Genomic DNA, 13,276 nt, shown 5'->3' on the forward strand with positions numbered 1-13,276 from the left:
AGCAGGACTGGATCAGCAGGAGGTATTTGACCAAGAAAGGCGATCCAGGAGATTTGGGGAGGTGTGGACGCTGGAGACTAGCGAGGGGGCTGTGGGGTCTCCAGAGAAGGACTACAGATAAGATGGGAGACCCCCTTTAGGGGTCTTCGGGGACCGGCTCCCGACATGGGGAACAGCATCCAGAAGAAGAAGAAGAAGAAGGTTCCGCCGTCGTCCCCGAAGTCCAATCAGGAGAAACCCAAAGGCTCCTGGCTGTTTGGAGACAAACTGAGGACAGGTGAGGGGATCGGAGGAGGTCTGGGATCTGTAGACTAGGAGACTGTTTGTGTGTAGCTGGTTGTGTAGCTGGTTGTGTAGCTGGTTGTGTAGCTGACTGTGTGGTCATGTGCATGTGAGTCAGCTCCTATAGTCGGCTTCTCTACATGCACAGTGACCATATTCCCATGCTGACTTTACCTTAGTCAGCGTCAAGGCTTCCTGCTTATTGCACAAGTGTGCAGAAGAGTGTGTGTGTGTGTGTGTGTGTGTGTGTGTGTGTGTGTGTGTGTGTGTGTGTGTGTGTGTGTGTGTGTGTGTGTGTGTGTGTGTGTGTGTGTGTGTGCGTGTGTGTGTGTGTGTGTGTGTGTGTGTGTGTGGTATTATGTTATGGTTCTGTGCGTTGTTATTGCCAGACTTGCAGGGGAACAGAGAGTCTGTCCCACGCTGATTGTTGTCTCCGTTTAAAGTCGCCGAAGCAACAAAAACTCCAAACAAACCGGTTTAACGCAGACAGATCGCCATGACGACGCTCCGGCACTGACGTTTGACGCTGCTGTTGACTTCTTCTTCTGGTTTCTTTCTGTTTCATGAAACTAAACGATATGTTATTTCCATAATTCTACCTGGTGTCTCAGGATAATATTAACAGAATAGTAATAATAATACACAGTTCTACATGCCGTTTTGGCATCTTTTGACTCATTGTTTTAGTTTATTTTACCTGTAACTTCACTCTGCTGTGGTTACATCTGCCAAATGTCAGTTTATATGAGGTAATAATTGGCCGTTTCTGTATTTACAGCGTGTTCTGCAGCTCCAAGCGATCAAACAAGTGAATTATTGCTGCTTGAGTAAAAACAAAAGGAACTTGGAGCCGAACAGTTTATGTTTTTAGACTCTGCTGTTATTTTGCTTTGCAAGCACTTTAAATATCCTGGTTATATATCTTCTCTTTTTCTTTCTCTTTATTTCTGCTGTTGTTTTGTAAACCAGTATATCAGAATACCAGTAGACCAGCAGACCAGTAGAGTTCTTCCAGACAAACAAGAATGAATCCACCATTTTAAGTAATTTGTCACATGAAGACTTTTTGATGAACAGACGCTGATGGTGCACCACAAACTGACCGTGGATCTGCCCCCCCCCCCCCCAGTCCGTTAGACAGCGTACTTACAGCCATTAGCTGAGGTCGGTGCATTACTATGTTACTGAATGCATCTGTCTGCTTGTGTCATTAGCTGGAACCAAACAAGCAATAACAATGAGACGGAGGATCATCGACTCTTTTCTCTCTGCAGATTCAGATACAAGCGATGCAGCGGTTTCATGTTCCAGACTGTGTTTGGTTCATTTCTAATTGTCTTGGTCGTTCAGAAAGGTTTGGAGTAGCATCGCCAGTCGAGTTTCTAGACTCTAGTTTACAAACACATGTTGGTTGGATTTTGTCTGTTGGTGGTCGATGATCCACGTGATGCTCTTCTTCCTCCCCGTCCTTCGCCGGCCGCGTTCAGGCGGACTTCATTCCTGCATTCCAGCCGATCGCATCACGCATGACGAGCAGCCGGCCGCCAAACAAACACACAAACTCTCCATTCCTTGTTTTCATGCAGCTGTTTCTTGTTACACCTCAAACCGAAGGTTGAGCAAGAGAAGCAAAGAAAGAAGGAAGTGCACGGTCGCTGCACGTGTTTTACTGATACAATACTCGTTATTAACCAGTAGCTGATGGGCTCAAACCACAGCGACCCTGCAAAACATGCAGAGGATGAACCCGGAGACCAGATCCTCAGAATCCGCTTCAACCGCGTTGGCGACCAGACGCCAGGATGTCACGCCGTTTAACGTCATATTTACGTCATCTCTGCAGCACGACGATGATATTTTGACGCACTTGTAGGTATTAACACACATTGTGATTTCAATGACATTCAGCTTGATGTTGCCGCCCGGAGAGTTCAAACCTTTTAGTCCTTAAACCTCAAACACTGAGTTACTGACGTTACTGTAGTTGTGGTCATTATGTCACTCAATGTGTGTGTGTTTGTGTGTGTGTGTGTGTGTGTGTGTGTGCGTGTGTGTGTGTGTGTGTGCGTGTGCGTGTGCGTGTGCGTGTGCGTGTGCGTGTGTGTGTGTGCACGGCTGAGACGTCGCCCACGGAGCTCCGAAGTCACAGAGATGTCTATTCATCTGGTGACGTGAGCTTCAGGACGAGATGAGCTCACTGTGAGCTCACTTTACTTTACTGCATCCACAGGTGGTCTCTCACACACACACACACACACACACACACACATGTATGTGATGTAACTGCCCACCAGATGTTTCCCATCAGCCTCAGTCTCTGCACTCAGATGTCATAATAACCCGTCCAGTAAACGACTCCAAACGTAGATCTCTAAAAACACACACTCGACCTTGGATCGTCCGCCGGCTCTTAATCTTCCAGCGTGGAGATCTTCTTGAGTGTCAGATTGAAGAGGTGAACAGAAAGCGAATGTGGCATGAGCAAGGAGATAAAGATTGCGACAACGCCACCTGCGGCAGTTTCAACCGCAGGAAATCCTGAACTTCTAACAGTTCTTCATGTAACTAAGACACACAGGTTCGAAATACCACAGGGGCGAGAGACGGTTTCAAATAAGGAGAATACTTTATTAAACAAAAATAATTAACCAAAATCCCCCACAATATTACTAATAATAATACTAATAGTCACAAATGTTAGCACTGGGCAAGGATAAAAAAACAGTTAAGGGAGAGGGCGGGGGCTTACCAGGCGGCAGGGACAAATCAAAGTAGAAGGGTCCTTAACTTAAAACACCCGTGACACTACACTCACACATCAAACGAAAGAAAAGGAAATGGTGAAGGGGACCACCACCAGGAACTGGACTGCCGCCTCTGGGCCGCCGCACCTAACCAAACACGAAACAAACAATTAAAACATGCCCAAAAGTGCTAAACAAGACTGGTGGGGAGGAAAAGTAAAGGGTTCAACACAAAAATACAAAATACTAAATAATGCAAAATAATCAATAACAATAATCAATAACACCAATCAATGAATCAATAATAATCAGCCTCAAGGAGAGGGTGACGATCTTAATTGAGGAGCCCGGTAACCAGGCCAAAGTTGGCTCAGCGACTCTCGGTCGCATTCAACTCAGAATAAAAGAGTCGGTAAATCATGCGCCGGCGTCACCCGGCAAGCCAGACGCGTCCACAATGTATTAAAGAGAGGGAGCCAAAACAGCAGCGCAGATCCAGGGAACGGTGGCTGGATACGCGCCAGTGGATAACCAAGGCCTCTACAAGAGGGCACACATGATGTAGTAAACAAATATATAGTTACCATAAACATTTTTAAAAGAGTTGCTAAAAGAGTTTATACATACCACTCTGAGCTACATTACCGCTCCAGAGCGACGGGAAAGGGACGCGCTGCGCGTCAAATCGCCCAGCTGCAAACGCCAGAGAATAATGAGCTAAAAACAAATGAGTGATGGAGCCACTAAAATGCAAACAATTGAGGACATACCAAAAGGAGCAAGCAATCGCACCCAGGAAGGGCTTCTGGCGGAGCGATGCGTCCTCCACAGCCCCAGCAGCCGGTTACGCTATAAAAGCGGAAAGCGCGTCACAAAAACGCCCGTTTGATGCACACAGGAACAACGGTAAAGTGACAAAGTGCATTACCTGAACGATGAGGATTGCACACAAACAACCACGCTGGCCACACCGAACGGCCCAGTCCCCACGGGGAAGCGGAAGAGAGAAAGAGAGAGGGCAGGTGTGCGCACCTGTATATATCAAGTGCCCCGCCCCTCAATTAATGCACTCAGCAGATTGACATAATGCCCCATAATGGTAAGGAGGGAGACGACCTGTCACATCTACCCCCCACTTTTGCATCGTCGGCCCGACGATGGACAGAAAAGAAACTAGCTCCAAGGCCTGAAAATGGCAACCTGGGCATTTAACACAGGATCTAGGCCACGGCTAGCAGGATTGTTTCGGCTAACTGGCTGAGGGAGATGATAGACGTTAGGATGGTGGCCAGCTGTAGCACGAGCTGTCCTACGCAATGCCTGCTGACTAGTACTTGGCTGGTCAGTTGGGGACAACGATGAGGCTGGTGGTGAGGCACTCTCAGGTGCTGGAGATGTTGCCGGAACATGGCTGACGACCCTAGGGGTCACAACAGGGGAGCCTGTAGGACAGGGGGCACCTGGGGCAGTTACAGGTGGCAGACAGGATGATTCTGAGACCAGGAACCACTGTTCACTGTCACTGGAGGACTCACCCTCCAGTGCTGCCGGAGCAGGTAGAGATGGCGACCTTGGTGGGGGGTCGGCAGCTTCAGGCTGAATTACAGCCTTCAGCATTTCTCGATGCACACTCCGGACCTTGTGCGGGGCACTCACAGGAGCCACAGTGTAAACTGCTCCTTCGCCGACAGGGGCTTTCACAACCTGATACACCACCGAACTCCAGAGATCTTGGATTTTCTGGCGCCCCCTAATGCTGTGGTCCCGCAAGTAGACCAGCTGCCCCACTACAAGTGGGGCCTCCCGGACCCGCTGATCATGCCGCTCTTTCCGTCGGCCAGCAGCAGCCAACACCCTCTCACGGGCCCCGTCAAAAGCCACTCTGAGCCTGGCCTGGTGCTCGGCCACCCAGTCCTGCACCTGGCCTGGTACTGGGTCCTGGACACGTCCCAGAAGAAAATCTATGGGAAGACGAGGCTCCTGTCCAAACATGAGGAGGAATGGCGACTCACCAGTGCCCTGATGAGGGGTCGTGTTATAGCAGTAGAGCACTTGTGGCAGACAGGCAGCCCAATCACGCTTCCGGAAAACTGGAAGGGTCCGAAGAAGATTATGTAGAGTTCGATTAAAACGCTCGCACTGACCATTACCCGCCGGATGGTACGGGGTAGTGCGGGATTTAGTAACACCGTACATCAGGCAGAGCTGGTGGATCAGCGAACTCTCAAAACTTCTTCCTTGGTCTGAGTGCAAACGGCTCGGGACACCAAATTTATAAAACCATTCAGAGATCAGGGCTTGAGCCACGGTGGGGGCCCTTTGATCTCGAGTGGGGATGGCCACCGTAAATTTACTGAACACGTCCGTCATGACTAGGACGTTCTCGTACCCATTGCGAGAGGGCTCCAACAACGTAAAATCAATGGCCAAGATCTCATTAGGTCGCGAAGCCAGCAAATGACCCATAAAACTATGCGACCTGTGCCCAGAGTCCTTGGCGACTTGGCAACGCTGGCACCCCAAGACCCACTGCTTTATGTCAGAAGACATTCCAGGCCAATAACAACGTTGCCGGATCAACTCTGTGGTCCGCTCTATGCCCTGGTGGCCATGTTCTCCGTGCAGCTGACGCAAAGTTTCCTGCTTAAGGGCGGCAGGCAAGATGAGCTGAAGAAACCCTTCCCCCCCATCTGAACGGGAAACCCTACGATACAGAACACCGTCCTTCTCCACTAGGCGATTCCATTGCCGGAGAAGCGCCACGGTTGACTTGGACAGCTGTCGCCTTTCCACAGAGGTGGGTAGTGCGTTCCGCCGCCAAAACACAAACACCTCCTTCAGAAGGGGGTCAGCCTCCTGCAAGGAACAAAGGTCAGCAGTAGACTGAGAGGGGAGGACTGAGACCACAGACTGCGTGGCTGATGTCGAGGGAGCTGGAGGTGGATTCTGCTGGAGGCTGCTGGGGACCGAGGTACCCAGCAAGGAGTCTGAGAGTTGGTGGGAACCAGGCGCATACTGCCGTGACAGTGCATCCGCATTCCTGTTGCTGCGGCCTGAACGATACTTGATGTCAAAATCAAAAGTCGCGAGTTGGGCAGCCCACCTGTGCTCAGTGGCTCCCAGTTTGGCAGACTGGAGATAGCTCAGTGGATTGTTGTCAGTAAAGACAGTACACCTATGCCCCAACAGATACTCTCTAAATTTCTCCGTCATGGCCCACTTGAGCCCAAGAAGTTCCAACTTCATGGAACTATAGTTGGACATATTGCGCTCAGCGGGCCGAAGGCCTCTACTGGCATAGGCCACCGGTCTCACACCACTGTCTGTCTCCTGTGAGAGAACAGCCCCTAGGCCACTGTGGCTGGCGTCAATCTCCAGAATAAAAGGCCGTGAGAAGTCAGCGTAAGTTAACACGGGAGCTGAGACTAACATCGATTTCAAAGCCTCAAAGCTCTCCTCACACTGAGCGGTCCACGCAGAACCTAAAACTGAGCCTGACCCTCTCCTTGACCTCGTGCCTGCCAAGTCAGCCACCAGCTGATGCAGAGGACCCGCCAGCTTAGCAAAGCCGTTTACAAAACGCCTATAGTAGCTGGCGAAGCCCAAAAAGGAACGCAACTCAGAAATGTGACTAGGGCGCCGCCAGTTGGCCACAGCGTCAATCTTCTTGGGGTCCGTGGCCACTCCCTGACTCGAAATGACGTGCCCCAGATAGCCAACCTCCTGTTGGAAAAAGGCACACTTCTCGAGTTTGGCCTTAAGACCCTCCTTTTGGAGCCGACCAAGCACCATTTCCAGCCGCTGTAGATGTTGCTCAACAGAGGAGGAGTAGACAACAATGTCGTCCAGATAAAGCAGTAACGACTGACCCTGCTGATCGCCAAACATCCTCTGCATGAGCCGCTGGAAGGTGCTTGGGGCATTACATAAGCCAAAGGGCATGCGATTAAACTCAAAAAGGCCAAACGGTGTGCAGAAGGCAGTTTTGGGCCGGTCCTTCTCTGCCATAGGGACCTGATTGTAACCGCTGGCCAGATCGAGTGTGGAGAACCAGCAGGCCCCAGAAAGTGCATCTAAGCTCTCCTCGATGCGAGGCAAAGGGAAGGCATCCTTCCTGGTCTTGCTGTTTAGGGGGCGGTAGTCCACACACATCCGCAAACTCCCATCCTTCTTCCGCACCAACACAATGGGAGATGCGTATGGACTGCTACTCTCCCTGATGACCTGGGACTCAAGAAGCTGATTAATGTGTGCCTTCACTGCCTCGTACTCTGATGGAGGGATACGACGATATCTCTGCCTGACCGGGACATCATCAAGCAGCGGTATATCATGGGAGAGGAGGTTGGTGCAGCCCAAGTCACCATCATGGGCCGAAAAGACTGACTGGTACCTGTATAGCAGCGACTTTACGTTCATCTGCTCTTGTACAGGTAACGTGGACAAATCAAGAGACTCTATCCTATTTGGTACTGAAGGAGCAGCTGTTTGGGAAGAGATAGTCCCCAAAGTAAGCTCCACTTCAGTCACACCAGCGGGAAGGCTGACAACCTGGGCAGTGCTCAGAATGCCAAGGCTGGTCCGCGGGTAAAGGAGGACCTCGATTGTCCCGACATTGACTACAGGGACGTACACTGTACCCTGGACAACCTGTACCAGGCAAGGAGAGGCTAGCAGCCCAGCTGGTAGACCCGATTCTGGGGGGTCAAACAACACGCTCTGACCAGAAAACCGCTGGGAGCAAGTGCTAGCCACCAGCTTCATCACCCCACCAGGAATGCGTACCGCCTGCTTTCCCCGGACCCTCACTGTGCCAGTGGGGTCCCCAGGACCATGAGTGGAGGACTGGTGACACCTCTGTAAGGCTGCGACGACTGGGCCAGGCGCCTGTGAAACAACAAGAGAATTAAAAAGGGAAGGGCCGTATGCACCAAAGAGTTCACGATAGCATCGCCGAATTACATTCATCCCTAGGATCCCGGGGACAGAAGACACAATGCCAGGGGGGTCCTTAACAACAAGGATACCACAGCGGGGCATCACCTTACCACAAAGTTCCACCTCCAGCTCCAAATAGCCGATATACGGAATCGCTAGGCCATTAGCTGCTTGCAGCTGTAGCCAGTGACAGGAGTGAAGGCGATCATGACCCCAAGGTGCAAACTGCTCCAGAAAGAAACTTTCGGTAACGGTGGACACCATGGAACCAGTGTCCACCAAACATGACACAGAGACCCCTCCAATAGAGGCATCAATGTTTGGACAAGGAGCAATTAAGTCAACCACTGCACCTTCCTGTGAGCCTACGGACTCCCCAACTGAACTGTGGCTCAGCAGCTCAGCGGGCTTCAGTTTTCCGACAGGTGAGAAGGATGAGTTGGTCTGGCAGTGTTTGAGTTCAAGCCACCCACTGAATTAACACGGCGTCGCTGGGAAGCTCGTACGCCGTCACACTCGCGAGCAAAATGGCCAGGCTGCTGGCATCTTCTGCAGATTAAAGGGCCATTGTAAGAACCTTGCCCTTGGGAGCGAGGGGCCTGCAGGGAGGCTACGGTCTGGGTCAACTGATCAAGCTGCTCCTGCTGACGTTTTAAAAGATCCATCAGATCACTAAAACCTGGCCCTGCTGGAGTGACACTAGCAGTAGGTTGGGCCTGGCCCTGTACCCTATACTGCAGGCCATAAGCCGCTGGCAGAGAAGCACTACGCCCCCTAGCACTCCCTGGAAGACCCTCCCTCTCCCATCGAATAGCCTCACTGCGTAGCTCCAACAGGGTGGCAGTTGGTTGGCGGCGGACAAATTGTTTCAGCTCCCGCCGGAGAGAACAGTCAAGTACATGCTCAATAAATTGATCACGAAGGAGAACATCCGCATTTGGTACCCCATCAGGTGCGCACTGCTTGACCTGTGCCATTAAAGCCATAAGGGCTAAGGAAAACTCATGCAGTGTCTCCCCCTCAAGTTGGTGCCGAGAAAAGAACGCCTGCTGCAAGGTCACATAAGGCTGCATGCAACCATAAATTTCCTGTAAGATAGTGAATATCTTAGCTGGATCTCTTCGCTCTGCAGCAGAGCGAAACTTGATCTCCTCTCTCGCTTCCCCTTCTAAATGATCAAAAATGAACATGGCCTGGTCAGCAGCAGAAAGATGGCGAGCGCGCACACATGCCTGTACCTCCTCTACCCAGTCAGCTATCCCAATGCCAGTTTTACCGTTGAACATCGGGCACCTACGATCCCTTGGCACAACAACCAACCGCTCCGTAACAGCGGCAGCCGCACCTGTAGATGGGGCATGACTAGATGGAAACGAGGGAGCAGCCCCACCAGAGCCCCCCACAGAAGCAGCTCGCTCCTGATGAAGTCGCTCATTGTCTGCTTTAAGCTGTAGCACCAGCTCCTTGAGTTGCTGCATCTCCTCCTCCATGTTGACTGTGGGGAAACTGCACCAAACCCACAAGCACGAATTAGTAGTAGGCTACGTCCCTAGAACAAACACTGCTGTTTTGGCTCTACAACTACACATACAAGACAACTGATGAAAATTTTAAACACAAGAAAGAAAAAGAAAACACAACCTATACCCAAATAGAAACACGTCTCTGCCTTTTTTTTCTTTATAATGTGGAATCCTGCCGACAACGCCAGAATGTGGCATGAGCAAGGAGATAAAGATTGCGACAACGCCACCTGCGGCAGTTTCAACCGCAGGAAATCCTGAACTTCTAACAGTTCTTCATGTAACTAAGACACACAGGTTCGAAATACCACAGGGGCGAGAGACGGTTTCAAATAAGGAGAATACTTTATTAAACAAAAATAATTAACCAAAATCCCCCACAATATTACTAATAATAATACTAATAGTCACAAATGTTAGCACTGGGCAAGGATAAAAAAACAGTTAAGGGAGAGGGCGGGGGCTTACCAGGCGGCAGGGACAAATCAAAGTAGAAGGGTCCTTAACTTAAAACACCCGTGACACTACACTCACACATCAAACGAAAGAAAAGGAAATGGTGAAGGGGACCACCACCAGGAACTGGACTGCCGCCTCTGGGCCGCCGCACCTAACCAAACACGAAACAAACAATTAAAACATGCCCAAAAGTGCTAAACAAGACTGGTGGGGAGGAAAAGTAAAGGGTTCAACACAAAAATACAAAATACTAAATAATGCAAAATAATCAATAACAATAATCAATAACACCAATCAATGAATCAATAATAATCAGCCTCAAGGAGAGGGTGACGATCTTAATTGAGGAGCCCGGTAACCAGGCCAAAGTTGGCTCAGCGACTCTCGGTCGCATTCAACTCAGAATAAAAGAGTCGGTAAATCATGCGCCGGCGTCACCCGGCAAGCCAGACGCGTCCACAATGTATTAAAGAGAGGGAGCCAAAACAGCAGCGCAGATCCAGGGAACGGTGGCTGGATACGCGCCAGTGGATAACCAAGGCCTCTACAAGAGGGCACACATGATGTAGTAAACAAATATATAGTTACCATAAACATTTTTAAAAGAGTTGCTAAAAGAGTTTATACATACCACTCTGAGCTACATTACCGCTCCAGAGCGACGGGAAAGGGACGCGCTGCGCGTCAAATCGCCCAGCTGCAAACGCCAGAGAATAATGAGCTAAAAACAAATGAGTGATGGAGCCACTAAAATGCAAACAATTGAGGACATACCAAAAGGAGCAAGCAATCGCACCCAGGAAGGGCTTCTGGCGGAGCGATGCGTCCTCCACAGCCCCAGCAGCCGGTTACGCTATAAAAGCGGAAAGCGCGTCACAAAAACGCCCGTTTGATGCACACAGGAACAACGGTAAAGTGACAAAGTGCATTACCTGAACGATGAGGATTGCACACAAACAACCACGCTGGCCACACCGAACGGCCCAGTCCCCACGGGGAAGCGGAAGAGAGAAAGAGAGAGGGCAGGTGTGCGCACCTGTATATATCAAGTGCCCCGCCCCTCAATTAATGCACTCAGCAGATTGACATAATGCCCCATAATGGTAAGGAGGGAGACGACCTGTCACACGATGAAAGAATTAAGAGGGGGAGGGGCCTCTCGTCATATAATTCGAGGACTCCATTTTCCTCTACGCCTTTGTCTCATGTGGGTTGTGATCGTCCATGTTCCATTATGCTGCCGGGTCTAAGCCTTTTGATTTCTGTAAGCCGATGCTAAGACGGCCTCGTCCTCCTTTGAAGATCCCGTTTGAAAGTCGTGGACGCCCTGCGGAGAGATGAGGCAACGAGAAGACGCCTTCTTCTTCCCCGTTATCTCCCCCCTCCGAGCTAATACCTGCACACCGCCAAAGTAAACCTCCTTTTCTCTTCTTTCTGCTGGGTCTAACACCGTCTTCCTCCGTCACAGCAGATAAAACACCAACCTTCTTTCATTCCTGTTTCCCTTTCTTCTCTTTCTTCTCTTCCTGATCGGAGCTTTAAAGATCGCCCGTCTGAAGGCTTCATCATCAGATATCACCTGTAACATGGTTTTCTGCCTGTTGCACCAACAGGGACTCCATCCGTCCTCTCGTGCCCTTTAATGCAGGGACACCGGGTTCCTTCCTCTAAATTAAAGGACAATTTGCAGCATGCAATTGTGGTTTCGTCTGCATATTCTGGCCCTAAATGCAGCTGCGGCATTCTTTAGTAAATGAGGATGAAGGATCCTTTCCTGAGGATCCATGACTCGTTAGTGAGAAGTAAAACAGTACGTGGAGTTTTCCTGGATTGCTACGAGAAGATTTGACCCAGATTTAAGTTCTTAGCTGAGTAAGAATTGCTGTTATTCAGTTTGTGGTTTGTTCTCTCAGGCATTCAAAACAACTCGTATTATTCCTCCTTGAAGCAGAACACAATGGATTACATTGGTTTTTCATTACGACCCTTTGCTTAATCAAAGCCCTCAGACTCGTCTCTGATTGGCCGAGTCTGCAGCCAGCTGTTTTCAGTCAAAATGTTAGCATAGACGAGGATTTAGCTCCTAGACATAATGTTCCTTCTGGTTAACAGGGTACTGTAGATTCTAGAGTCTTTTATTGTGAAAGGTATGGGTTGCTTTGGTCAAGGCAGGATGGAGTAATAAAGTTGGACGGAGGCTCCGTATTCACACAAGCCGATTGGTTACATTGCTTTTTTTTTTGGCACAAAATTGTCCCTTTGGTGTGCAAAAACTCAAAAAAACATGAAAATGTATCGCAAAATAAAAAATAAAATAAAAAAGGCAGCTACTGTGTGAACACCAGAATATATATATATATAGTTTTGTTAAAGTGTCATCAGACTACATGTATACACAGCGACAGTGAACCCTTCGTCTGCATTAAAACACACTCAGTGTTTGTCTCTCTGGCTTCCTGTATCACCACCTCAATTCAATTAAAGCACACACACACACACACACACACACACACACACACACACACACACACACACACACACACACACACACACACACACACACACACACACACACACACACACACACACGTCAGTGTCTGCATATCTCTCACACACAGTCACACTTATATTGCTGATGAACAAACCAGTGCCCTCGCTGTGTGTGTGTGTGTGTGTGTGTGTGTGTGTGTGTGTGTGTGTGTGTGTGTGTACTAATGTGTCCGGTGTGACTTCCAGACGAGGATATGAAATGAGTCAGGTCAGAAGGAGACGTGCGTTCTGATTGGGGTTTTTGTATCATTAAAAGAGAAAAAGGTTGAAGAAGTGTTTGAGTGGAAGTTTTCTTGTTTTTGTTGATGATTTGTTCGTCTTAATAACAGAACAGGAGAAGCAACATTTAAAAGAAAAGAAAAAAGCAACTAAAGCAACGAAACAAGCGAGAGAAAAGAAGCAGCAGAGCTGAAGGCCGTGAGCTGCAACCGACTTAAATAATCAGCAGACCCTCAGGTGTTCCCTAACGAGCTCCTGGAGACAGAGACAAACAGGTGAAATCACTCTCATTAGTCACACTGAAACGGACAAACTCACACTTTTCAAAAATAAAAAGTCTGAAATACAGAAATGAATCTGAAATGGAAGCAGGGATGATGTCATCACTCCAAAGCACAACTTTATATGATACTGGGACATGCTGGGACTTTGGAAAACTTCTGGTCTGTCCAGGTCTCTGGTCTGTCCTGGTCTGTGGTCTGTCCAGGTCTCTGGTCTGTCCTGGTCTGTGATCTGTCCAGGTCTCAGGTCTGTCCTGGTCTCTGGTCTGTCCAGGTCTCT

At 49.4% G+C, this 13,276-nt stretch overlaps 1 protein-coding gene across 2 annotated transcripts in view; it reads left to right on the forward strand.

Moving 5' to 3' along the window:
* The window catches only part of nhsl3 (NHS like 3), a 27,932-nt gene that overhangs the window by 6,980 nt on the left and 7,676 nt on the right, over window positions 1-13,276 (forward strand). The window contains exon 1 of one of the 2 annotated variants that reach the window (XM_084032058.1): window positions 1-277. This exon is cut by the window's left edge and continues 191 nt beyond it. The exons of the other annotated variant lie outside the window; for it this stretch is intronic. Within the exon in view, the coding sequence (XP_083888184.1) occupies window positions 166-277 (112 nt within the window). The 5' untranslated portion in view covers window positions 1-165. The remainder of the gene's footprint in view (window positions 278-13,276) is intronic. 2 annotated transcript variants of the gene reach the window in all.

The sequence above is a fragment of the Eutrigla gurnardus genome, assembly GCF_963514095.1.
Source record: "Eutrigla gurnardus genome assembly, chromosome: 17".
Lineage (NCBI taxonomy): Eukaryota > Metazoa > Chordata > Actinopteri > Perciformes > Triglidae > Eutrigla > Eutrigla gurnardus.